The 22735-nt window shown below is 46.5% G+C and overlaps 2 protein-coding genes and 3 long non-coding RNA genes across 7 annotated transcripts; 3 read left to right on the top strand and 2 right to left on the bottom strand.

Annotated features, from left to right (window-relative positions):
• The first annotated feature begins 2622 nt into the window (after positions 1–2622).
• LOC110471252 (C-type lectin domain family 2 member B) lies at positions 2623–12031 on the top strand. Of its 3 annotated transcripts, XM_077790269.1 has the most exons (8): positions 2623–3073; positions 3234–3282; positions 3928–4022; positions 4942–5040; positions 5720–5892; positions 6233–6339; positions 11048–11210; positions 11595–12031. In XM_077790269.1, exons 3-8 carry the CDS (start codon positions 3965–3967, stop codon positions 11733–11735), a joined length of 741 nt encoding a protein of 246 aa, XP_077646395.1. In that variant the 5' UTR covers positions 2623–3073; positions 3234–3282; positions 3928–3964; the 3' UTR covers positions 11736–12031. The 3 variants fall into 3 exon arrangements, with proteins under 3 accessions (XP_077646395.1, XP_077646397.1, XP_077646396.1); XM_077790271.1 differs by lacking the exons at positions 11048–11210; positions 11595–12031 and adding an exon at positions 6804–7017; XM_077790270.1 differs by lacking the exons at positions 2623–3073; positions 3234–3282; positions 3928–4022 and having other exon boundaries at positions 4837–5040.
• Positions 7769–9910, bottom strand: LOC110471254 (butyrophilin subfamily 1 member A1). The gene is made up of 3 exons (XM_021531719.3): positions 9766–9910; positions 8630–8732; positions 7769–8304 (listed from the first exon to the last, which is right to left on the bottom strand). The coding sequence occupies exons 2-3, from the start codon at positions 8703–8705 to the stop codon at positions 7793–7795; spliced, it is 588 nt and encodes a 195-aa protein (XP_021387394.1). The 5' UTR covers positions 8706–8732; positions 9766–9910; the 3' UTR covers positions 7769–7792.
• A 250-nt stretch (positions 12032–12281) lies between the features above and the next one.
• LOC144248272 (uncharacterized) lies at positions 12282–13423 on the top strand. Its single transcript, XR_013341663.1, has 4 exons — positions 12282–12416; positions 12515–12537; positions 12644–12759; positions 13042–13423. It is a non-coding gene; the product is annotated as an uncharacterized LOC144248272 (long non-coding RNA).
• A 2807-nt stretch (positions 13424–16230) lies between these two features.
• On the top strand, positions 16231–17963 carry LOC110471298 (uncharacterized). Its single transcript, XR_002465566.2, has 3 exons — positions 16231–16371; positions 17239–17286; positions 17418–17963. It is a non-coding gene; the product is annotated as an uncharacterized LOC110471298 (long non-coding RNA).
• Positions 17964–21682: 3719 nt separating this feature from the next.
• LOC110471299 (uncharacterized) lies at positions 21683–22711 on the bottom strand. The gene is made up of 3 exons (XR_002465567.2): positions 22447–22711; positions 22182–22275; positions 21683–21840 (listed from the first exon to the last, which is right to left on the bottom strand). It is a non-coding gene; the product is annotated as an uncharacterized LOC110471299 (long non-coding RNA).
• Between the last annotated feature and the right edge of the window lie 24 nt (positions 22712–22735).

Raw genomic sequence — 22735 nt, 5'->3', positions numbered from 1 at the left:
AGGACATTATTGGCTGGTGGAGGTGGAGGAAGAGTGGCAAGGAACTTCCTTCCTAGGGCTGTTGCTGCTCATCCATGGAGGAGGAATCAGCAAAAATTGCATGGAAAAGAGGATTCTTCCTGAAAGACTCCTTTTTGTCAAATAACTCTTGTGGTCTCGCAACTCCAAGGGTCTAAGGGTCTCTCTCCTTGCAGTAGAAGACCCCCACAAAGGTCTCACCTGAGCATCTCCCAGCAGAGTTGGGTGGGAAGGGGGGTTACCTGTGGGGCTGTCTCCTTGGGGCTTGCAGAAATACTGCACCAGGGATGGAAACATGCACTGCTCCACCTGGTTCCTTCCGTGGATCCCACTGCCTAGCTGCGGAACACTTGTCACCACTAGCTGTGGGGAGCCCTGAAAAACTTGCAACAGTAATCTGGGGTAAGAAGCTGCAGCCATTTGGAGATAAAACAACAAACCCCACAAAATTTGGTTTCATTTTCTCATACAGTTTCTTAAGTCAGCCTGAGAAACATGGTTTGTTTTCATCACCCTTGTTTGATAGCTATGGGTATAATCCAGGTTTACTCATAATGGGTTTATTCTTGATGGGTGATGTTACATCTCTGCAGGACAACCTTGCCCTTCCAAAGACTGAAATGCTGAAATAAACCCCAGTTTCCCCTCCCTGGTTGCTCACTGGAGTGTGGGATGTAGATAAGAGCTGGTTACTCACCCCACACACTCAGCACCACCACCAGGACCAGCAGGATCAGTTGCCCCAGCCCCCCGGCTATGAGAAGGAACCTGTGCCACCATGGACACAAGGCAGGTGCTGAAAGAGACACATTTGTTTTATAAAATGAAAGATGAAAAAACTGGGGGTTTGGAGGGGAAAATAATAATTTTTAAAAAAAGCCCCTCTGTCAAGCTGGTGAGTTTAAGCAGAAGTTTACAGCTTCTTTTCTTCCTCCAAAAAAATAAATCACCACTGGTGTGGTCTAGATTGAGCAGTTTTTCAGGTGGAGGAGGGGCTTCAGGAGCCTCAGGAGCAACCTTGGGCACCCAGTGATGGAGCCTGGGGGATGTGAGACCATCTGAAATTGGCTTAATTTAGAGCTCCTGGTAGAGCTGGAAGTTGGTGAGACAAATGTCACTCCAGCTCTCATGTCCATCAGGATTCCAGAGAGGATCTCAGCAGCTTTCCTTCCCATCCAGGTGTTCTGGCTCTTGTTGGGTTTCTTGGCACCTATTTTGGCCCCCAGGTGAAGAGTCTTTGAACATGGCTTCCATATATCTGTCACATGCTCTCATCCTTTCCTTTCTTTCCCCCTCTTTTCAAGCCAGGATCCTACCTTAGAAGATATTTAACCCACAACAATGTTCTCCATGATCTTGGAAACCTCAACATGGAGATGAAGAAGAAAGCAAACCTAAAAGTAAACAAATCCAAAAATCTTCCCAAAATTTGAAACAAGCATTCCCCCCAAAAATAGGACTTACTGTGATGCTTCTGAATAGAAGAACCATCCCCAAGGTGCCTTAAATCAGCATAAACTATTTCCCCAGCCATGGTTGCTCAGAAGCTCCCAGGAGAAGACCAAAAGTGACACTGTCCTTGGACAACCCCTTGCCTTGTGAACTACACACTCACATCTGCATCTGGCTTCAGGAAATGGTATTGGCTGGGGCTTTTATCTGCTTTTTCCTTTGTACATATATATACACATACACATGCATACATACAAACAAACATATACATACAAACATACAAACATACATACATACGTATGTATGTATGTATGTATGTATGTATGTATGTATGTATTCTGCACCCTTCCCTTATAAATAGAAGGTGGTGAGGGTATGGGTGTCCTGCAGCTAGGAAAAGGTGGCATACCTGGAGCTGCAGAAACATCTGTGATTTTGGTGGTTGTGCTACACATCTGTGAAAGCAGAATTAATAAATAATAATTTCAAAAAGCTTTTAAATAAGATTTTTGACTGTGTGTTTGAAGCATGTTAGGAGCTGGAACAGTGTGACCACAGGCAGGTGGGGAGGAGACAGGTGAAATTTGGTGTTTCTTCCCCAAAATATAGGTTGGGAGTGACTTGAAATGCCTATTGCTCCATGTGACTTATTCTGCTGGTTTTGACACAATATTTATCCTGTTTTATCCTGAGGCAGAGAGATCCAATGCAGTCAAGGGTTGCCCAGCTCCTGCCCAGGAAGATGTAAGAACCTTGATTTCCTGCAGGCTGCTAATGATCTTTGTATTGTTACTTTATTTTGACTTTTTCACCTTCAGGCTGATTCTCCCACTCCTGATGTATCCTTTTACACCATCTAGACCTATGTTTCCTCCAAGTTTGTGACTCTTTGAATACTGCATGGAACAACCACCAATTTCCAGCCTACAATGATCTTTTCCCCTCCCTTTTCTTAGGGTTTTTTGGTGTTAATACCAGGTTTTAGTCAGTGCTACAATTTCCCAAAGCAACACATTTTGGCAGAGGTAAAAATGATGCTTTTTCCTCAGACATCCAAAAAAGCAAGCAAAAGCAGAAATTTGCCACAATACATACCGGGAGCCAGAAATAGGGTAAGTAAGAGGATAAACCCAAAGGCCCCAATAGGAAAAGCTCTGCGTTATTTTCTTTTGAAATTACTTTAAAATTTTTAGGTCATGGAAAAAATACTTTTATTTTAAACTTATGCTTATGTAATTTTTATTTTTATACTTTTATTATCTCATGTTTATTTTTAGTTTCCTTTCCCCCCGAAGCCTTTTCTATGTCACAGAAAGTTTTTGTGGTGAGCTGCTATCAGCCAGCCTTCCTGCCCTCTTCAAGGCAGCTGCTCCAGTGGTGTGTGACCAGTGATTACCCCTAAAAAACCCCTAAAAAACATAAAATAAATTACATTTTAGGGTAAAACCCTGCAGCTGGGTAGCTTAATTACAAGAATACTTATTTTTTAATATTCTTATAGTAAAAAAAACTTATAAAATGGGCTTGAAAAAAGCTTACTTGGACAATCCATCTCCCTAGCTGAGAAAAAATTCCGGAAATATGGGAAAGGAAGATGAAGTGGGTGAGCTGGAGGGGAACTTCTGGTACAGTGGGTGGACAGGTGGCCCTGGGCAGGCAGCCCCTTCTTCATTGCCCTTAAGGAGGCACAGGAAAATCCCTGAGAAAGCAATAAAATAAACCAAAGCAACTTTTTTTTTTAAATACTTTGTTTCTCTTCACAGGAGCAGGTTGTGCCTCAGCATTGGGCTTGTTCCCACAGAGCAGACACAGGTGACTGGGTCTGGGATGGGTCTGGGGGCTGAGGGGAGGTAGTCTTAAATTTTGACTGGAAGAGAGAATTTCAATTACAGGAAGAAGTTTTTAATTGCAAGAGAAAATTTTAAATGAGGGGATTTTAATAGAGGGAGATTATTTTAAATGGGGGGAGAAAACCTTAATTTAGAGGAGAAAGCCTTAATTTTGGAGAGAAAATATTAACTGAAAAGAAAATATTAATTGAGGAGAGAAGGTATTAATTGGAGGAAAAACTTTAATCAGGAGAAAAGTTTGCAGGGAGAAAATTTTGATTACAGCAAAAAATGTAGAAAATGTTACCTGATGAGACTTTATAGGGGAAGATTTTAATTGGTGGAGAAAACTAATTTGGGGGTGGAAGTTTGATTGTGGGGAAAAAGCTTGACTTACAGGGAGAAAATTTTAACTGAGTTGAGGAAAGTATAATTAGGCAGATAAAACTAATTGGGGGGAGAAGACATTTTAATTGCAGGGACAAGACTTTAATTGTGAAGGAAAACTTCATCTGGGGAGAAAAGTTTAAATATGGTGCAGGGAGAAAATTTTAAATGGTCAGAAAATTTTGATTGAGCATGGAAAACCTTTGTGACAACCTCTGATAGATGGAACTTTGCTTGGCAGGTGAGGCAAGAGCACCTTTAAAGGTGGAACCCAAAAAATGGAGGAAATGAGAATTTATTCCGGAGTTTTGGGCATGGAAAGGAACAAGCGGGCAGGTAACTGTAGGTCAATGAACTGTAGAATCACTGGGTTTGGGTTTTATTTTGATACTTCTGTAATTTGAGAACAAAACCCAGCTGAAGTAAGGTTGTAGGAGGGAAAAAGATTTTTCTGGCACTTCCTTTGAGGGAAAATTTTTCTCACTCAGCAGATAGAGTTTTTGTTCTAAACAGACTATGATGAGTTACTCTAATTTAGCATTAACCTTTCCTGAGGCTCTTGAGTAACTGATTCTTCTAGGCATATTTTTTCCCCCACAAATATTCAAATTTTTTGTTGATTTTTCATTTGTTGATTTTTACACTTTTTAATATAACATTTTTCTTTTTTTAATATTTGGCATATGTGGCTTCTGACTTACTTTCTAATATTTTTTCCAGGAAGAAGAGGGAAAAGGAGGGTTTTCTCCATGAAATTTAATTAATATGATGAGAACAAAAAAAGGAAAATCTTAAACAAAAAATGGGGGAAGTCCTACTAGATGAAAACATTAAGATTTTTGTATAAAACCTCTAGGAAACAGAATTTTCTTTGCTCATGGTGAAGTGCATATTCTGGATAAGATACAGAAATGGAGACACCATGACCCAAAGTGTCTTAGTTTAGGTGAAGAAAAGAATTTCACTGAACTTTAATAATGAGGTAATTCCCAGAAATTAAAGCAAAATTTAATTATGGTACATTTCATGAGTTTGCATCTGGAGCTGGGGAGGAAACTGTTCCCCAAAGAGCTCCCATAAATAAAAAAATAATTTTGTTCCATGTGAAGAAGGCTATTTGGTATTTCTCACCCAAAATGACACCATGTCCACTGGCATTGGCACAAGGCCAACCCTTGATCATCTTGGCATGACCTGTAGCGTGTTGCTGCCCTGGGAGCCCTTGCAGAGGCACTGAACCTCTGTCCTCCTGCAGGTCACAGCATGGAGATGAAGCCGGAGGCACGTGTCACCTGCCAGGTGATGCTGGCAGTGCTTTTCACAGCTCTGTTCATCACAGCCATCGCTTTTGCAGGTGAATGTCAAGGTTTTAATCTCACAGGTAATGTCTCAGAGGTATTTTAGGTTGTTGCATTTGTGACAGATTTATTTCCATGTTCCTGGGGAAGACAAAGCCCGCACAAGCTGCTGTTCTCTCTGGGAGAAGGATGTTTCAGAGCAGTCTTTCTACAGAAGACCAAACTCGTCCCCATGGTGTGGGAGCTGATGTCATCTAGAAACCCTTAGAAAATCAACAGGAAGAGCCATTTCAGGAGCACAGTCACACAGAAGTATTGTTTTCAGAGAAGGGGAGATGTTTGCATGAGTCCCACCAAGTCAAGAAGTCTGCAGGAATAAGAGGACTTTTTTCCTGTCATTTTCACTACTTTTGCATTAATGTCAGAGAGCAACATCCAAGGGCATGTTTAGGGATAGGGATACTCTGAAACTCCTCTTTAAAATGTGTTTTTTTTAAGTCTACCACCCTGTTTCCTCCTCAGAAGGTGCAGCACCTGTATTTCTTGATCAACATCACAAGCTGGGCCATGATCTGAGCTTATTTTCGCACAGGATCTCTCCTGGTATCTTAATTTTTCTCTTTGCTAATAGTTGAGGCAGATGTAAGATTTTTGCAAGCCATGGGATGATCTCTCCATGCCAGAGAGGCAAGGAGACAGTGCTGCTTGTTAACATTGTTCTATTTTTAATGACAGTGCAAGCTTTTCAGCCTCATCCCCAGCCCTGCTTTCAGTGTCCTTTTGACTGGATCAGGTACAGAGGAAAATGCTACTATTTTTCTGAGGTTGAGGGGAACTGGACATCCAGCCAGGACAACTGCTCAGCACTTGATGCTTCCTTGGCCATGCTGGACAGCATGGAGGACTTGGTAAGGAGAAATGAGGACCTGCTCTGCTTGCGGAAAAAACCCAAAAAGCAGTGTATTTGAAACCTTTTGGTTTATTTGACTGCTCTTACAGGATCTTTTTTAAAAGTTTGGGGTGAGAATTCAGGGAAAAGAGTATGTCATCACAGGTGTCTTCAAATTCCTCACCAAAGCCAGCTGCTGCAAGAATTGAAGGAATAAACCCCTGTTTATAGATGGCACTTTCTGGTAGCAGATTGAAATATTCAAGCCCCAAAGAAGCCCTAAAGCAGCATGAGCAACTGATAAAATTGGGGTTTTTGATTGCAAGAAGGTAAAATTCTTTCCTTTTCCTCTTTTTCAGAGCTTTGTCATGAGATACAAAGGCATCTCAGAGCATTGGATTGGCCTTTTGCGGGAGGATGAGGAGCAGCCATGGCAATGGGTGAACCGCTCACCTCTATCTCACCTGTGAGTCCATGTTTTTCACTATTATGTTGTTATTTGGTGTTTCCTCAGCTGCAGAATGTGCATTTCTTCTTGTACTTGAGGTATATCCAGAGGTAGCAGTGGGACAATGTTTGGGAAGGGCAACATTGCATCTGGAACTGGTCTTTGTTTTCCCCTTTGACCTAAAAGATGGGAGTGGTGCATTTGGTGAGAAAATCCTAAGTTTGGATTTTTTATTTTAAGTTTTTTTTTTTTATTATTATCTTGCAAATCTTTGGGTTTCATATTAGAAATAGATCAGTGTCAGTGTTGGCATATTGATATTGAATTAGTTCTATTCCTATAAAAGGAATATGTATAGATATTTTGTCATGTTGGTGCCCATGAGGATGCCTGAGAACTGAAGCTGAGGGAAGCCTATGTGTGACTTTTCTCCTTTTTCTTGCCGCTCCATCTGAAATTGGTTATGTCCTCTGTACTTCCAGGTTTCGGATCCATGGTAGTGGGCTCTGTGCTTATCTGGATGACAATGGGCTCAGCTCCTCCCAGTGCAGCACTGAGAGAAGCTGGATTTGTAATAAACATGAGCTGCAGAGCTCAGGCAAGGGCAACAGGTTGAGACGACCTCCAAACCTCTGTGTAAGCTCTTTGGGTGCTGCAGGGAGGCCTTCTCATGCCCAGATATCTGGTGCACCATAGGGACATGAAAGAAAATCTCAAAAATATTTTGAAATCCCTGGGCAAGGAGTTATTGGGGTTTCCAGGGGCCACCAAGATGTTTCTGGCACAAGGCAGCCTTTGGGGATCCACATGAGATAGTTCTTGAGGATCCAGGGGGGGCAGGGTGGGGGGGGCAGGGCAGCCCTTGGGACTCTTTTTGGGTTTGGGGCAACTTGATGATGGGCCAAATGCAGATGCTTTCTACTTCTTAGAGAAAAAGAAATTTATTCTATCCTGAACATATTTATATGCTAAGTACTTGGAAATACATCTCAAGCATGGGGAACAGTAGAGGAAAAGAGTAGGGGCAGTGGGTGTGAGCACAACCTTGTGATATAAAATCAGTTTTAATATGAGATATAGCTTCTGGTATTAATAAAAAACTTGCAAAAATTAAGATTTGTAATTTGTGCTGGAAGCCCAGACAATCATAGGCACTGAAGTCAGCAAAAGGAACCTTCAGAGGAAGCTGTATTTGGAAGAAAAAAAAGAAGTTTTTAGCTCAAAACAAGCTCAGGGAAGCCCAGCTCCTGTTAACGAGCTTTGCATGTATTTAACAACTTGAGATGAGCTGTGCTGAGCTCAGATCCAAAACCCCCTGGGCATAACCCAAAGCAGACATCTAAGGTGGAGGTAGGACCATGAACTGAGACAGAAATGACTCAGAGACTTGGAAAATAAGAGTTGAGGAACATCAACCAGCATTTCCAGCCACCATGATGCAACCAGCTTTTGGGAGAATCCTCCCAGGGCATCAGCCCTTGGGGGACAGTTTAATGGTTGAGAGGAGCACACAAAAGTAGGGGAAGACCCTCTCCCCACTGAAGGAGGCCACAGGAAAAGTGAAGATGCGTTGGCGGCTGCTGACAGCATAAAAAGACACCTGTCCCACCTCGTAGTCCAGGTAGACCCCAATCTCCCCATTGAGGAGTGGGACAGAGGTGTTGGATGGAGCTGTGAGGGCAACGCAGAGCTCATCATACTTCTGCAAGCCCCAAATTTCAGTGTTGGGCTTGAATAGGACTCGGCCTTTCCTCCGGACTGACTCACGGGCCACCCCTACAGCCCAGAAGCGCCCATTGGCCTCCACTTCCCAGTAGTGACGGCCCGAGGTGAAGCCCTCGCTGCCCAGCATGCATGGGTCTGTGTCAAAACGGCCTGGACCCTCAGGCCACTGGCATCGAGGTCTACCCCAGGTGGCTTCTTTGAGGTCCTCCGAGAGGATCACCTCTGGACCCACTGTGGCTGGATCTAGGGTTACGTCCACTGGAAAGCAAAACAGAGAATGAATTAGAAGCCAAATTTAAGCCTAGAGAAAACAGACCCCCAAAATGCCTTCACTGGTGACTTTCCAAAGAGAGAAGGACAGGAAAGGTGAGTCTGGAGATATAAGTGTGAAGAAGTGGAAGTTGGAGATGGAGGATATATATCCAGTTGAGGCTGGAGATGGAAGAGCAAAAAGATGGAGGTTGGAGACAGAGTCCCTAGGAAGACAGAAGTTAGAGCTGGAGATCTCCAACCCCATTGGACATCTCAGGCCAGAGGACACAAGGAATGGGTATTTTGTTCCTTTCTAGCCACCTCTGATTACCTTCAAACTGTTTGGCGGTGTGGTAGTCCAGGGCAAGGTCCCATGTGCATGGTCGTGGTTTGAGGAAGAAAGTCATTGCACCCTCAGAGTCCTTTCTTCCTGCCTGGAGGCACAGAACAAGCAAAGAAAGGATAAAATCTAATTATTTTCCTTCAAACAGTCACATCTCAGCTTCTGCCCCTTTCTGTGTCAAAAATGTGTTTAACCACCACATTTAATCAAAGTACTTCAAGAAAATATAATTATTTTTTCTTGAACAGTTGCAACAGAGCTTGATTGATTTATGGGAACACCCTCGGAGATGGGTTAAATCAATTAATTCCCTAATGACTATGAAGGGAACATGAGAAGCACATTGGGATGAACCCATCTCCATTGTACATATTTTTATACCCGCAAATCTCCTATCCGCTTGCTGGCTGAAGGCTGAATCTATCCATCTTAAGTCCATCTCTGCCTCCACCATTCATCAATCAAATCTGACAAAATTTATTTGAGTTAGGAAAGTCCCTAAAATTGAGATAAGCCACATACTTCTCACATCCAGAGAAATCTTGTGAGAGGGGAAGAAGTTAGCTATTGACCTTGGAGAAAATGTGTATGGGAGAGATAAGAGCTGGCACCAAAGACCTCAAATTCATCCTCTGAAAGTCAGTGTGGGGTTTTGCACACAAACAAGGGATTGCCCACGCTAAAGGGCCCCGGGCATGAGTAATAAAGCCCCAAAATTATTGAATAAACCATGCTGTGACAGTTGAAAACAAGCAGGTTGCTTCTTTTCTATGTGTTTTCCTCAGCAAATCTGCAGATAAGGGGATTAACGCAGCAGGGTAATGAGTAAAATTGAGAAAAAGGTGATAAAATCACCCAAATTGAGATAAAATCAGGAGCCATGCTGTTTCTCACTGAAATTCCCTGGCTGGATTGTTACAGGTAGAAGAGAACTAAATAATCATCATGACCCTCCATTGCAAAATACCTTTAAATCCACAACAAAGATCCTGAGATCTTTGGGTAAATCACTTCCCCTCTTGAGTTTGTGGGATGGGGCTCAAAATCCCCTTTCCTCCCCCACCCCAGACATCAGGGTGATGTAACCCCCCTATCAGCACTGGGATTTTCTCCCTTATTCAAACCTTCTTGGTGTTTTCTTTGCTGTCGCTGGTGCTGTTTTGAGTTTCCTGCAGATGGTTTTATTCCACTGGCTGCTTCTCCACTGCGTTTTTCCTCTTGGGAATTTTTTCTTTCTCTCTCTGGCACAGGCTCAGCCAAAGCTCAGTCCTGTCTCAGCCTCTGCCAGCTTTTATCAGCCAAGAAGGGAGGAGCCCTCCAATCTCTTGCCTGCAGATGGGGCCATGACGTGCTTGGACACCTGCACCATCTGATTGCGCCTTTTCCCCCCATTTCAGGGCCATTTCCCATCTCAACACAGGCACTGGGGAGGGAAGGGAAGAAAATTAAAGCACTGCAAAAAGCCTCATTTTTACATGGCACCACAAGGGTGAAATTGGTTAAAATTTGCCCCCTTAGTTCCCAAAATCTGACTCTGGCCCCTTACACATGACTGAGGTGAACAAGGCAAAGCTGGAAGCAGCTTCCAGGTGAGGAATGTGACAGCAATGCCTGGAAATAAGACAACCTTATTGTGAGAAATGCCAATCACTTGGTTTTTAAAATTTTAAACGTTTAATAAAATAAAATGGTTATAAAATAGTAATACAATTAGAGTAATAAAATTTAGAGTTAGGACAATTACAAGACAATAAAAAGCAAAGAATTACAGACGTCTGGATGCTCTCCAACACTAAGTCATGAAAAACATGCTTTGTGAGCAAAAGAATAACACTTAAAAACCATACACTGCAAAATCATATTCATACATACTTCCTGGTTATGCATGCATTCTATTTAAAACAAGAACTTCTGCTATTTGTCAACTGTTTCTTTTAATCCCCATGGTGTCTTTGAGTCTGAGCAAGGCCTGAAGAAATTAGTTTCTTCTGATAAGAGACCATAAATTCCTCTTCTCTAGAAGATTTAGGTGTTCTGTGACTGTTATCTCAAAGTGAGTATCTCATTCTTTAAAAAAAAAAAAGACTCACATACGTAGTTTCTGTTTTAACGACAAAACTACATTTACCATACTATTGAAATGTAAATAGAGCATGTCTGATCAATATAACATAATACATATAGTATTCAATTTAATATTTGTGAAAAGCCAATAATAAAATATGCATTTTTTACACTTGTGGATATAAAATTTGTTCAAAGACTACTTGTGGGTGATGACATTTGCTTTTCCAGCGGGCACAGCTTGTGCCGGGAACTGAGACCAGGAACACCCAGGGGTGGTTCAAGGGCAGGCAGTTTCAACCTGTGCCATGCCAACCCCCAGCACTCCTTTCTCCTCGCCAGGAGGGCAGCATGGCCACGACAGCTGCACAAAACCCTGGTGCCAACACTGGCCAGAGCTTCATCTCTTGCTGTTGAAGAGACAAAAACCCCTCAGGAGGCAATGGGTGAGCCACCACAAGCTGTGGTCATAAAGACTTTTGGAGGACTGGATGAGACCTGTGAGGTGAGATCACTTTCCTATGATGAATCAGGCCTTCCCTCTCTCACTCCCTGTGAAAAAGAAGCACAAAGTGAAAATATTATAATTTCTTTGTGGGAAAGCAAAGCTCCAGTGCCTGCTTGTAGTTGTGAGAAAAACATAAAGTGAGTTGATTCCTGCTTTCCATGGAAGGCAGTGGAGGGGCATTTTTAGGGGAATTATTTGCTATTGTCCCCCCAAAAATGTAAGATTTTTAAGGCAGGATTATACAAACAAGCTGATTGCTTCAGTTGTGGGTTATTTTTTTTTTAATTGGTTTTTTGTTTTGTTTTGTTTTGTTTTGTGGGTTTTTTTAATTGTGGTTTTTTTTTGTGTGTTTTTTTTTTTTTTTTTTTTTTGTGCATTCAGGAGAAAATCCTGTCTCACCTGCAATCCCTAAGGAAGATGTTGGCAGAATCAGAATTTCTGTACTGGAGAGTGAGTGAAGAGAAGAGACACCAGGACTACCTGGTACAGGGGGTCCCCTCTGTTCTTCAGCAGTCTGAATGAGTCTTTGGGTATTTATTTTTCCACAAGCCCCTCTTGAAGAAACACGTGGAATCATATCCAAGAGGCATCCTGGCACCCTGCAAAACTCTAATCCAGTTGGAGTGGCTGGTGCAGATCCTGGGAAGGTTTGGCAAGCACCACCTCCAAGTGCAGCTGCTTATTATCCGCACTTTAAATCAATGTCATGGTGCTGCTCATTTTCATCCCAGGCTGAGTAATAGCGGGACATTTGTTAACATGGAATTAACACTCCCCCCCTGCTTCTCAGAGCCTGGATTGGTTTTGGACAGAATATAGAGGAGAATGGCAACAGGGGAGGGAAAAGGAGAACGGTGGGGTAAAGTAGGTAATTACACTGCAGTCGCTAATCCGCTGCATCCTCAGCCCTGCCCTATTGTTACAGCCTCTCTGGATACAGCGGAAGCACTTTTGTCCTTTAACTCAGAAGGGAAAATTCAGGTCTGGGGGTTGCATATACATTTCTTGTCTCCTCCGGGAGAGGAGTGAAGCCGAGCGGCGTTGAGGCTGAGTTTGAGCGGCTGCTGGCAGAGCCGGAGGGCACCGTGCTGGGGCTGCTGGCTGAGCTGGACCACACCTTCTAGCTACCCGTGCCGAAAAATCACTGCCGGTGGCCGAGGGGGTTGCACAGCTTCACAGACTCATCGGGCAGCTAGAGGCCAGGTGCTTACCCCTGATGAGTGCTGTTCTTACCTGAAAGCTGTCCCAAAGTGCTGCCTATGGGGTCTTGAATTCCCTTTTTTCTCCCTTTTTCCTTTTAGGATGTTTGGAGCATAATAAGCCGGTATGTGGCGACTGGTTGCTTCATATCCCTATCACTCCAGCTGTGGAGAGGTGCTTGGCTGCTACATCCATCACATAAAACCTTTCCCTGTAATTTCTTTTCTCAGCTTGAGTGAAATGAGGCTCCACCTCCCTTCGGGGCTCACCAAGGAGCTGGAGAAGAGCCTGAGCTCCTGCTGCCATGAAAGTGATGCTCTGTGGGAGGCTCTGGAGAAGTTCAGAGGTATTTGAGTAGAAATTGGATATTTTAGGAGAATTCAGAGGAATTTTATGAAAATATGGGGGCTTTGGGGAAGAATGAAGAGGTATTTGGGATAATTCAGATATTAGGCTATACTGGGGGAGGAATTCAGTTATTTTGGGAGGAATTCAGTTGCATTTTGGGATAATTTAATTATCTGGGGAGAAGGCAGAGGCATTTCAGGAGGAAGAGGAGCTTGTGCAAGGGAAGGGTAGCAGAAGGCTCTGCACCTGCACACTCCCCCACCTTCTTCCCTCCCCCCAGACACAGATTGCCCCATGGGTCTCGCCACAACAAAGACAATGCTGGAGACTGGCATGACTCCTCTCCCACAGCTTTTGGCAGAGAGAAAAAGTGTGCAGTGGGATGAGGAGGAGGAGCAGGATGAGGCCAGAGAACCCTGCTGAGGCTAGGAGCTGGCTGGTAGCTCTCAGGTGGTCATTGCCAGGAGATGCAGGACGTGGACACAGTAGGTGGACTCTGCAAGATGCCACCTGTGCATCTTCATCCTAGGTGCTGCCCATACTCCGAGGGAGACAAATGGTTTTATGAGAAGCTCCCCTTCCAGCTGCTTCAATTAGCAACCAATCTTGTGTTGCTGCTCACCATGTAGGTAATGAATTAAAAAACAAAAAATACCACCCCCGATTTTCCTTTTGTGTATGTGTGTGTGTGTGTGTGTGTGTGTGTGTGTGTGTGTGTGTGTGTGTGTGTGTGTGTGTGTGTGCATCAGCTAGATTTTAAGGTCTGCTGGGCCAGGGAGAAGGGAGCAGGTGAGCGAGGGGCAGCGGCATACACGGGTCCCGGTTCTCGGGTGCGGAGTGGCGGACACGTCCGGGGGCCTAAACTTGATTAGAGAGCAGCACGTCTCGCTCTTCCCTGCCTCTGGAAGCGGCTGCCCGGCTCTGGCTGTCGTCACTCGGCTGTCCCCACACGATAAGCAGCGCAGTAAGCGGCGACTCCCCGCGGGACCGCGCCTGTTCCGTCCCGCGGTGCAGCTCTCAGCGGCCATCCCCTGCTGCGGCTCTTTATTTATTTTATTCTGCTCTGTACGTTCCATTCGCATCTCGCCCCGCTATCGGTGCAGCCCTTTAGGTGACACCGTCAGAGGCGATAGTGTCTCCCGGCACAGCTGCTAGCGGCTGGCGGCCGGGCAGCGGCCGGAGCGGCTCGGGCCGCGCTGCCCGCTCCGTGCGCCTCCGGCAGCGCCCTCGGGGCAGCTTTCCTGGTGACTCCGGCACCGGCACGGCTGGGCTCGGCTCCGGTATCGCCTCCTCGCCCCGAGGGGCGGCCCACCTACACCGCACCGCCACGGCCACCCAGTTTTTATTTCACTTCAACCCTCCCAAGCTGGTATCCACATGAGCTCCAGGGAACTCTGCTCTCTTACCACATTCCTGCTTTAATCCTTGTCTCCTGGAGCCCCCTTCTGGCCTCACTGCCTCCCCCGGTGCAGCCGGAGGGGTAAGAATTTGCCTTGTAAATAAGTCGTCCCTCCCAGGCCTCCGCTGCCTGCGTTCCCATCTGTCCGTACGTCGCCGCTGGCGCTGTTCACGGTGGGAATGTCGGTCCCGCCCGGGGCTGCCTTTGCTTGGCAGGCTCGGGACGCCGGCACCAGCTCTCGCCCCGCCGCCGCCTCCAGGAGCGCCTGGCCCGGCCTCTTCGGGTGCACCGAGTCCGTCCTGTAAGCAACCGTGGCCAAGGGAAACGCCATCAGGTACCTCCAGGGCGAAACCACGTACCCTGTTTGCTTGGCTTTCTTCCAGGATCCTCTCATGTACCTGAGCTGCGGCCCCAGTTTCTGCTGGCGCTGCCGGTCGCACTCTGTGCCGGCAGTGCCATTACTGTGCAGTAGAGATAACCAGGTTTTAGCTTTTATATTTTTCAAATTCTGTACTGCTTTAGTGTGTAGTTCTGAGCTTCATATTCAGGGATAATTAACTCTCTTCACAGAGTAAGTGGACAAAACAATTCCTTCTATAGCTGGGGACCAAGGACAACCAATCCAAATCTCAGACCCAAGAGCATAAGCAATGGTAGACTGAAGAGAGGAAAACAAGAAGGACGGGACTTCCAAACCTAAAGCTATAATTGGACAATTAACTCCAATATGCTAATGGAACAGAACTTAAAAACGTGGGAGATCTCGTGATCGGTCATCCATTTTGTGACTATTTTGGGTTCAACTTGGGTGTAGTACTGGACGGGCTCCTGTGCTGCCCAAGGTGTATCCATTGAGGCCTTTTAATAAATCCCTACTTTATTCTTTAACTCTGTCTAGCCACTGTTGTAGGTCAGCCTTCACAAGGCATCAGTGGCTTCCACCCCAGATGGCAGCTGACCAACGTGATGGTGGCCGTGCAGGATCTGTGCCACAGGCACCAGTGACCCCTCACTCTCTTCTGTCACAGTGATGGAATCCTTGTCTGCACCACCTACACCGAGCATCGCACCAATCCTGCCGTGCTGTTCAAAGAGGCCTCTTGCTGCTACAAGGGGAGCAGATCCCTGGCTCAGACACTCTCCCCCTGCCTGAATGACACTAATTTCCCTTCAAACTCAGCCCCCAGAATATGTATTTTGAGCAGAGGCAAGGATTTTTCCTGTCTTTCTGGGTGGGGGGGAAAAGCAATGCAAACATCTAGAAACCAAAACTAAGCTGAAATGCTGCCGTTTCATAGGGTTAAGTATGAAACAGTATAGTGGGTGGTAGTTTTGGGACCAAAACTAAATACTGGAGATTTCAAACTCCTGCTCTCACCTGGCACCTGTGCTGTGGAGGGTTCCTATTATGCTTCCAGGCACAGAGGGGAAAAGGGGGTCCCCAAAGGGTGTTTGGACTTGGCTGTGGGAGCAAGGAGTGGGGGAAAGGGGATGGAAGCATGGTCAGAACTTTTTAAGGTCTGGTGGCAACTTTTTTACAGGGGACCTTGGAGAGATGGCATACATATCCCAGCCTATCTGGGAGACCTGTAGTGCCCAGGTATCACTGTTTGTTTACATAACTGTGTGAGTAAGGTGAGGGTGTGCATGCAGCATAACTGTGAAATTAATTATAACATGGATATGAATGTACATATCTGCTTCAGTGCAGTGGAGGGTGAGGATGGGGCCATCTGTGCTGGCCATATCCCTGGTGCTTTAGGGGTTCCAACCCCTTCTCCTTCTTTTCTTCCTTTGTCCAGGAGTATAAACCGCTTTTCTCTGCAGAAGGAGTTTGAACTGTGCAGGAGGAGGACAAGCGATGTGCTGGGTGACTGAGGCAGCAAAGGAGACAAGACAGGAGATGCTGCTGGGTGGTGCTGCCATCTGGGTGCACCATGGGGGTGACACTGCTTCATTCCCCGCCCAGCATCCTTCTCCTTCTCCTTCATCCCCCAGACTCGAGTCAGTGCTGCTAAGCAGAAGCTGTGAGTGATACTGAAAGGGTTCCACCAGGTGCTGAGTGACCAGGAATCACAGTTTCTTTCCCAGTTCCATCGCCTGTGCTGGAGGTTGGAGGAACAGCAACGTGGTGAAGCTGTTGAGATGGATCTGCAATGCCATGCAGAGCTCCAGGCCGAGTGCCAGCAACCAGATGGTGACCTGCTATGGGTGAGATAAAACTTGGCCTCAGAATCTGGTTCCCCCTTTTTGGCTTTTATTCACAGGAAAGCAGCCCTAAGCATCTTTCTCCCTCTCCAGGATGTCTGAACCACCTTGAACAGCTATTGGAGCCAAAAAACATCACCAGAAACACCAGTTTTGGCCCCCAGCCCTCAATTTTTTGGATCGTCTTCTCTCCCTGTGTTCTTTTCCTCTGGGATTTTTGCTTTGAAGCTAGAGAGGATTGATGATTAATCCAAAATTTCATGATGATGGGGGAATCTTCCATCATATCTTGCAGGAGTGGGAGCCTTGCCCACAGAAGTAAAGATGTCCCAGTGGTTCTCTAGCAATGGGGAAAGGAAATTTGGGAATTTCTTGGCATTAAACGCCCCAGTTTACTCCCCCTGAGGTGCACAGAGAGGAAGGTACATCCATCACTGCTGTTGATGTCAGAACTGGAAACAGCTTGAGGATTCAAAAAATCAACATACTGGAGAGGCAGTGATACAATTTAAAGGTTCATGGAGGGTCAAAATTGGCAAAAAAGGGAATTTATTAAGCAAAAATGGGAAGGCAGATTTGGCTGGAAAGTGAAAATATGGCAGATGCTCATTTATTTAAAAGAAAATCAGAGATTTATTCCTGATTAGCCTTAAGGGATAGAAGACTGAAGGTGGGAGGTGCAGAATGCTGTTGATGCTTAATTAGCACCCAAATTAGAACACTAATTATCTGTGGAGAGAGGTGATGCCTCAGATGAAGGGGGCTGTGTCTCCCACCTCAGATGCCTTCTCTGTGCAGCAGGGTGGATATGGGGAAGGCTCAGGGCCAGATCCAGAGCTAAAAATCTTCGGGGTCATCTTCTATTTCCAGACATCTTGGAATGCTCTCTGGAGGAAGCCTCAGAGGGATACCAGATAGGTGAGTCTGGCTTCAGGGACTTACTGAACCCCCATTTGGGCTCTGTGCCTGGAGCTGATGCTCTGGTGCAGTTTTTGGAGGTGATATTCCAATGCATAGAGGCTCATGAACATCCCTCTCCCTGCCAGCAGCCGTGACCCTGAATCCAGTCTCAGCTCACACCCGAATCCTGGTGTCAGTGGATGGCTGGACTGCAGGCCACTGGGAATCACCCCCAGCTCCTCCACCCTCAGGAATGGAGTGTTTTGAGTGTCTCTGCTGTGTTTTGAGTCACCAGGACTTTGTAGGGGACTCTCATTGCTGGGCCATGGAGGTTTGTCCTGGTTCCAACTGGGCACTGGGGGTGGCTTGGGAATTCGTGTCCCATAAGGATCTCAGCCCCAAACATGGGGCTTGGGCTATGGGGCAGTGGTTGGGGCAGCTGCAGGCTCTCTCCTGGCCCAGCTCTATGTCTCTGCCCCACAACCACACTGTCCAACGCATTGAGGGCAGGTGGCTTTCCGTGATGCTGATAGTCTGACTGAAGTCTTTGCCTTGCCCCCACCCACTTTCACACTCTGGCCAATGCTCTGGCTGGGCCAGGGGCCAGGTTTGCTCATCCTCTGTCCTTGAGTCCCCCAAAAATCCACTATGAACCTCCCAAGTCTAAACACTTCCACCACCCTAGCAAACACTCCACTCGAACAACAAACAGCTCCACTCTTCTGACAGCTCATTTAATTTTCCTTACAACATCTAATTTAACAATCTTATTTCACTTTTTTGCTTCTCAGTGGGAGAACAGAGGTATTTTTAATTTCTCAGCTTTTTGTTAGTAGAAGCATGGACCAGTTAAACAGGAAGAACGTCCCTAAAAGATTTTTAAAAACTTACCTTGAGGAAGAAAATGGGCTTTTCTGGTGCTGCTAGATGTCTCATGGCAAGGTTTTGCAAGCGGAAACTTTTCTGCTTGGGATTTGTAGATAATTTAGGGGAAGTGGGTTAAAACCATGTTTCATGTCTCTCAGAATCACTCAGGCTTGGGCCTTTTCAGGGCTTTGTATTCACTGCCAGCATGTAAGCAGGGAGAGAGGCCACAGACAGAATTTCATCCCCCATTTCACTGCCTACAAGTGACTAGAAGGGGAACAAAACTAAATGAACTGGTATCTTGAAGCAGCAGCAGGTTGCTGTTAGGGTTCAGCCATGTAACAAAGTGCTGTTATCAGCAAGTGCAGACAGGACTGGGCAGGTCTCTGCCTCTTGCAGCTCCCGTCACTCCTTTGCTGCCAGAATTGCCTCCTCATCCACCTGCACTCTTCACCTTGGTCTGAGGAAGAGGAGATGCTACCCGTAAAGGCAGCAACTTTTATCTTCAGGACCCTAATTTTAGACAAGGGTCCTGACAAAACACAGGTCACAGCTAAACCCACATAACAGCCCTGCTCAGTTGTATTATTAGTTTTTTCCCTGTTTGGCTCATGGTGAGGTTGGTCTTTCCTTGAAAGACAAGGTCCAGTGATGTGTAAAGCAAAGCACTTCTTTGTAGCATCCTGCTCCAATAGATGAATTTCCAACCCTCCAACCACTTTTCATCTGAAAAGCTTTGTGAATATTTAATTTGAAAGTCCATTAAAGAAAAAAAAAAACAAAACCCAAACCAAAAAAACCAAACCCCACCTTTTGGTGTAACTCAGTGTCCCCACAGCTTGCTCTCCAGGATTGGAGGGGCAAGGAAATCAGCCTCTTTTTACTCAAGGGCAGCTCAACGGTGTCCTGTCAGCAGCTGGGAGAGCAGATGGTTGGGTGTGGAGGGTGCACAGCCCCCAGTCCTTGAGCAGAGGCAGCAGATACACCTTGTAGCCCTCCCACAGGGACCCTTGGACCTCAAAATCCTCCTGAGTGACAGGCACACCTCATACCAACCCATGAAAGAGGCTGTGGGGAGTAGCTGAAGGGGTATTTTTTGCTGCACAAGGGTGGAGCCCAGGGTGGATTTTGTGGGGGTCTGGGGCTTGAAGATGAGCATTCCCATGGGGGAGTTTTAGCCATTGCCTCCTGCTTCTCTCCATGCTGCTCTTCCTCCACTAACACCTCCGGATCAGACTGAGTGGTGCACTTCCAAGGGAAGTGCAGCAGGCATGGAGGGGCAAACCTGAGAGAGGACTGCAGGTCCTCCAGGGTGTTAATCTTCTCCTGCTCCTCACTGAGGTCCACTGTAACTGGAAAGAGGTGGATTTTGGGGATGGGTTTACAACTATTCAACTTTTAATCAACTGTTAATGATTTGTTGGTGTTGGTGGGTGCTTATAAAAATGGAGATCAAAAGGCACATTTTAAAATCAGCAGCTTGTTACCTCCAGAAGTCATAAAATACAGCTCCAGTGCAAACCAGAGGGGTGTCTTTGTTTTTAGTCCTCTGGTTTTGGGTATCCTCTGGTTTGCTCTATTTTGGGCCTTCTCCTCAAGGGAGCAGCTAGCACAGTGGGAGATGGGGATTTTCCACCTCAAAACAATGCCCACAGGGAAGAAACCCCCAAATTAGGGAGGAACTTGTTAAAGAAATGGTGGCCTCCGCGCTGCTGCCTTGAGGAGAAAGTGCTCCCCAACCCCTTTGTTTTTGATGAGGGTTGATAAACACCCAACCCCCTTGTTTTTGAGAAGACTGTCCCCTTTTAAGTGAAAATAAGACTTGTTGCTTTCAGCACTACCAGTGGACATGGGGAAGAAACAGCTTCAAAAATATTCCCAAACCCTTCCAGAATTAGCCTATATGCTGCTTGGGGGAAGGGGAGGCTTAAGTTTTTCAGGTGTCACCAGTTTGCCCAGTTCCCCCCTCCAGCAACCTTTCCTCCTCTTTTTACCCAGTTTATTGGGATAAAATGTTATAATTTAATTTTTTTTTTCCATTTTATAATTTCTCTTTCTCTGATAAGAGATTTTTTCTCCCCAGAATGAAGCAAAGCAGGATGTTTCTCCCTCCAAGTCCCTTCATTGACCAAAATCCCCTCCAAAAAGCCACATCTGAGGCTTTATTTAAGCTAAAAAATTTTAAATTTAAAAATTTTAAATTTAAATTTAAATTTTAAAAAATTTAGATTTTTAAAACATAGGATGAAACACTATAGTGCATCATAGGGCCTTAGCAGCATGAATAGAGCTGATAGCTGGGTTGAGCAAAAGAGATCTGAATTTTGGGTAATTTTTACTTTTTGCCTTTTATTCTGTAAAACATTCACTCTGTATGGACCCATGCTTTAGACCTGAATTTCCTACATGGAAAAATTTCCCCCTGGAGCTACAGTGAGCCAGCTGTGCTTTGCTGCTCACCCAAATCATCCACACAAAAACTTACACAAAAAAATTATGAACTGAACTTTGTCTTTAAATAAACTGGTTGAACTCAGTGATTTACTGTGTCACTCATAACTTGTGTCTTGTGTCTTAGGCAAGGTGGTTTTGAGCCACACTGCAGTGCTGCCCCAGGTGGGACTGTCCAGGGAATGGGGACAGGCAGAGGTGGGGATATTCAGGGAGAAACTGATCTGGGAGAACAAAGACATCTGGGATGGGGAGTTGAGGACTTAGCAGGGAAGGGACCTCTGGGACTGGCTGGGGACCCAGGGAGGTCAGGGAGCTCTGAGGCAGATGACATGCAGTGTTGCAGGTCAGGGGTGGGTGACCTGCCCAGCTCCATGCCCCTCTGCTCCCCCTGAACACTTCTGCTGGGTCAGAGTTCACCACTCCCATGTCTGTCCTCAACAGCCAGCCCAGGGGAAGAATGAACTTCTTCATACTGGCACTTCCGTTTGACCAGCAGTGACTGATGTGACTGGCCATAAAATAATGGTGCCAAGAAGCAGGAGGACACTGATAGTTCAAAGCAGGTCCAAGCCCACTGTAAAGACCAGATTAATGCCGTGAATGCGGTGTCCTGGGAGCAGTCAGGAAGGAGCACTCCGGTTTCCAGGCCACAAGAAGGTGCTCCAGCTCACTCCTCACCGAGTGTAAATCATGGATGATGATGATATTAAACCCTACACTGAGTCTGATATGGGAGAGACAGCAGTGCTGCTCGGGCTCATCTCAAGTTCCCCCAAGATGTGTGGCGTTGCTGCAGCCTCGCCAAAGCTCAGTTCAGGGGCAACAGCAGCATGGGTGGAGAGGCAACCCAGGGACTACACCTTTTGCACCTCCACAGCCCATGGGTTGGGACAACCCCAGCCTCTCCACCTGGCTCAGGGACACCCCCCACATACCCACAATCACCCAGCCTGGGGCTTCACCCTGAGCTCTGCTGCTCCTGTCCCCACCAAAACTTTGCCCTTCCCTGTGGTACCTGTCCAGCTTTAGGGTGGCAGCTCTGAAGCAAACGGTTAGTTTTGAGATCAGTCTTGCTTAGAATATCTCAAACACAGCAGGTTACATTTTTTTATTAGCTTGAAAAGAAATCCCTTGAGGCAGCTGTCCCAGTCTTTTCTTCATGCAGGGCTCTAAGCATCCATTACCAGCTAGCTGCATGGGATCAGTGTTTGAGGTCAGAAGCTGGCTGGTGCTCTGCTAGGGTGGTGGGGCCTGCTGGTGGGTACGAAGAACAGAGGTAAGCACCCTGAAGCCCAGAGACATTTACATGGCCAGAGAACCCCAGGGACAGGGTACTGTCCCCTGCCCTCCAACATAGGGGCTGTTTTCCACACTGGCCAGGGCCATCTCCACACTGCACTCCATCTTGAACACACCCAGGGACTAGCTGTCCCATCCACCAGTCAATCCCTCCATCCTGCTTCCACCCCTCCTCAGCCTGCCCCAGACCCTCCCTGCACCTGCCCAGGTGTGCAAATAGAGCCCTGCTCACCCATCACCAGAAAACAGCTAGGGGTCTCTCCCCCCAGCACTGGTGTCCTGACAGGCCATACCCAGCTCGTCCTGTGCCCTCTTTGCCACCTCAGGCCTGTGCTCCTGGCCCTGATCCACATGGTCATCCACACCCAGCAGCTCAGTCACGCCAGGCTGGGAAGGACAGAATGGCTGGATGCAATGTGGGGCTCAATTCAGCATTCCCCTAGCAACACTCCCCACCCATCTCTCCTTGAGGAAACTGAGGTAGGGGGGCTTCCAGATGCTCAGCATCTCTCTCCCAGCCTTGATCCTCCCTGGCATTCCTCCCTTCACCATCCCTACCTTTTTAGAGAGGTGTAGGACAGCCTTGAGTGGCGCACTGGATGTGTCCTGACCCTTGCAGCTCTGCACCTTGAGGAACTTGCTAATGACCAGCTTCCTGAGGGATGGGACATGGAGATGCTCATTGTCCACCACTGTGGTACCTGGGCTTCATCCCACTGTGCCAGAAATGGGGGAGAGGGAGAGGGCGCTCCCTACTGACGCATGTCCCTGCCGACTCCCCTGCAGCTGCTGCAGGAAACCCATGCCTGTCCCACTGTGTTGAGTCCCCACCAAGCTTGAGATCAGG

This window comes from Lonchura striata, chromosome Z (genome assembly GCF_046129695.1).
Source record: "Lonchura striata isolate bLonStr1 chromosome Z, bLonStr1.mat, whole genome shotgun sequence".
In the NCBI taxonomy this organism is placed as follows: Eukaryota; Metazoa; Chordata; class Aves; order Passeriformes; family Estrildidae; genus Lonchura; species Lonchura striata.
The sequence above is the reverse complement of the archived record's forward strand: the minus strand, read 5'-3'. Positions and strand labels throughout refer to the sequence as shown.

What these genes read in the sequence shown, in the direction of transcription:
- LOC110471254 (XM_021531719.3), bottom strand. Translation starts at nt 8,705, where the DNA reads ATGACTTTCTTCCTCAAACCACGACCATGCACATGGGACCTTGCCCTG. An exon ending in CACCGCCAAACAGTTTGAAG is followed by an intron (nt 8,305 to 8,629) that starts GTAATCAGAGGT and finishes TTTGCTTTCCAG; the next exon opens with TGGACGTAACCCTAGATCCA.
- LOC110471252 (XM_077790269.1), top strand. Translation starts at nt 3,965, where the DNA reads ATGGAGGAAATGAGAATTTATTCCGGAGTTTTGGGCATGGAAAGGAAC. An exon ending in CACAGCCATCGCTTTTGCAG is followed by an intron (nt 5,041 to 5,719) that starts GTGAATGTCAAG and finishes TTTTAATGACAG; the next exon opens with TGCAAGCTTTTCAGCCTCAT. An exon ending in GACTGGATGAGACCTGTGAG is followed by an intron (nt 11,211 to 11,594) that starts GTGAGATCACTT and finishes TTGTGCATTCAG; the next exon opens with GAGAAAATCCTGTCTCACCT.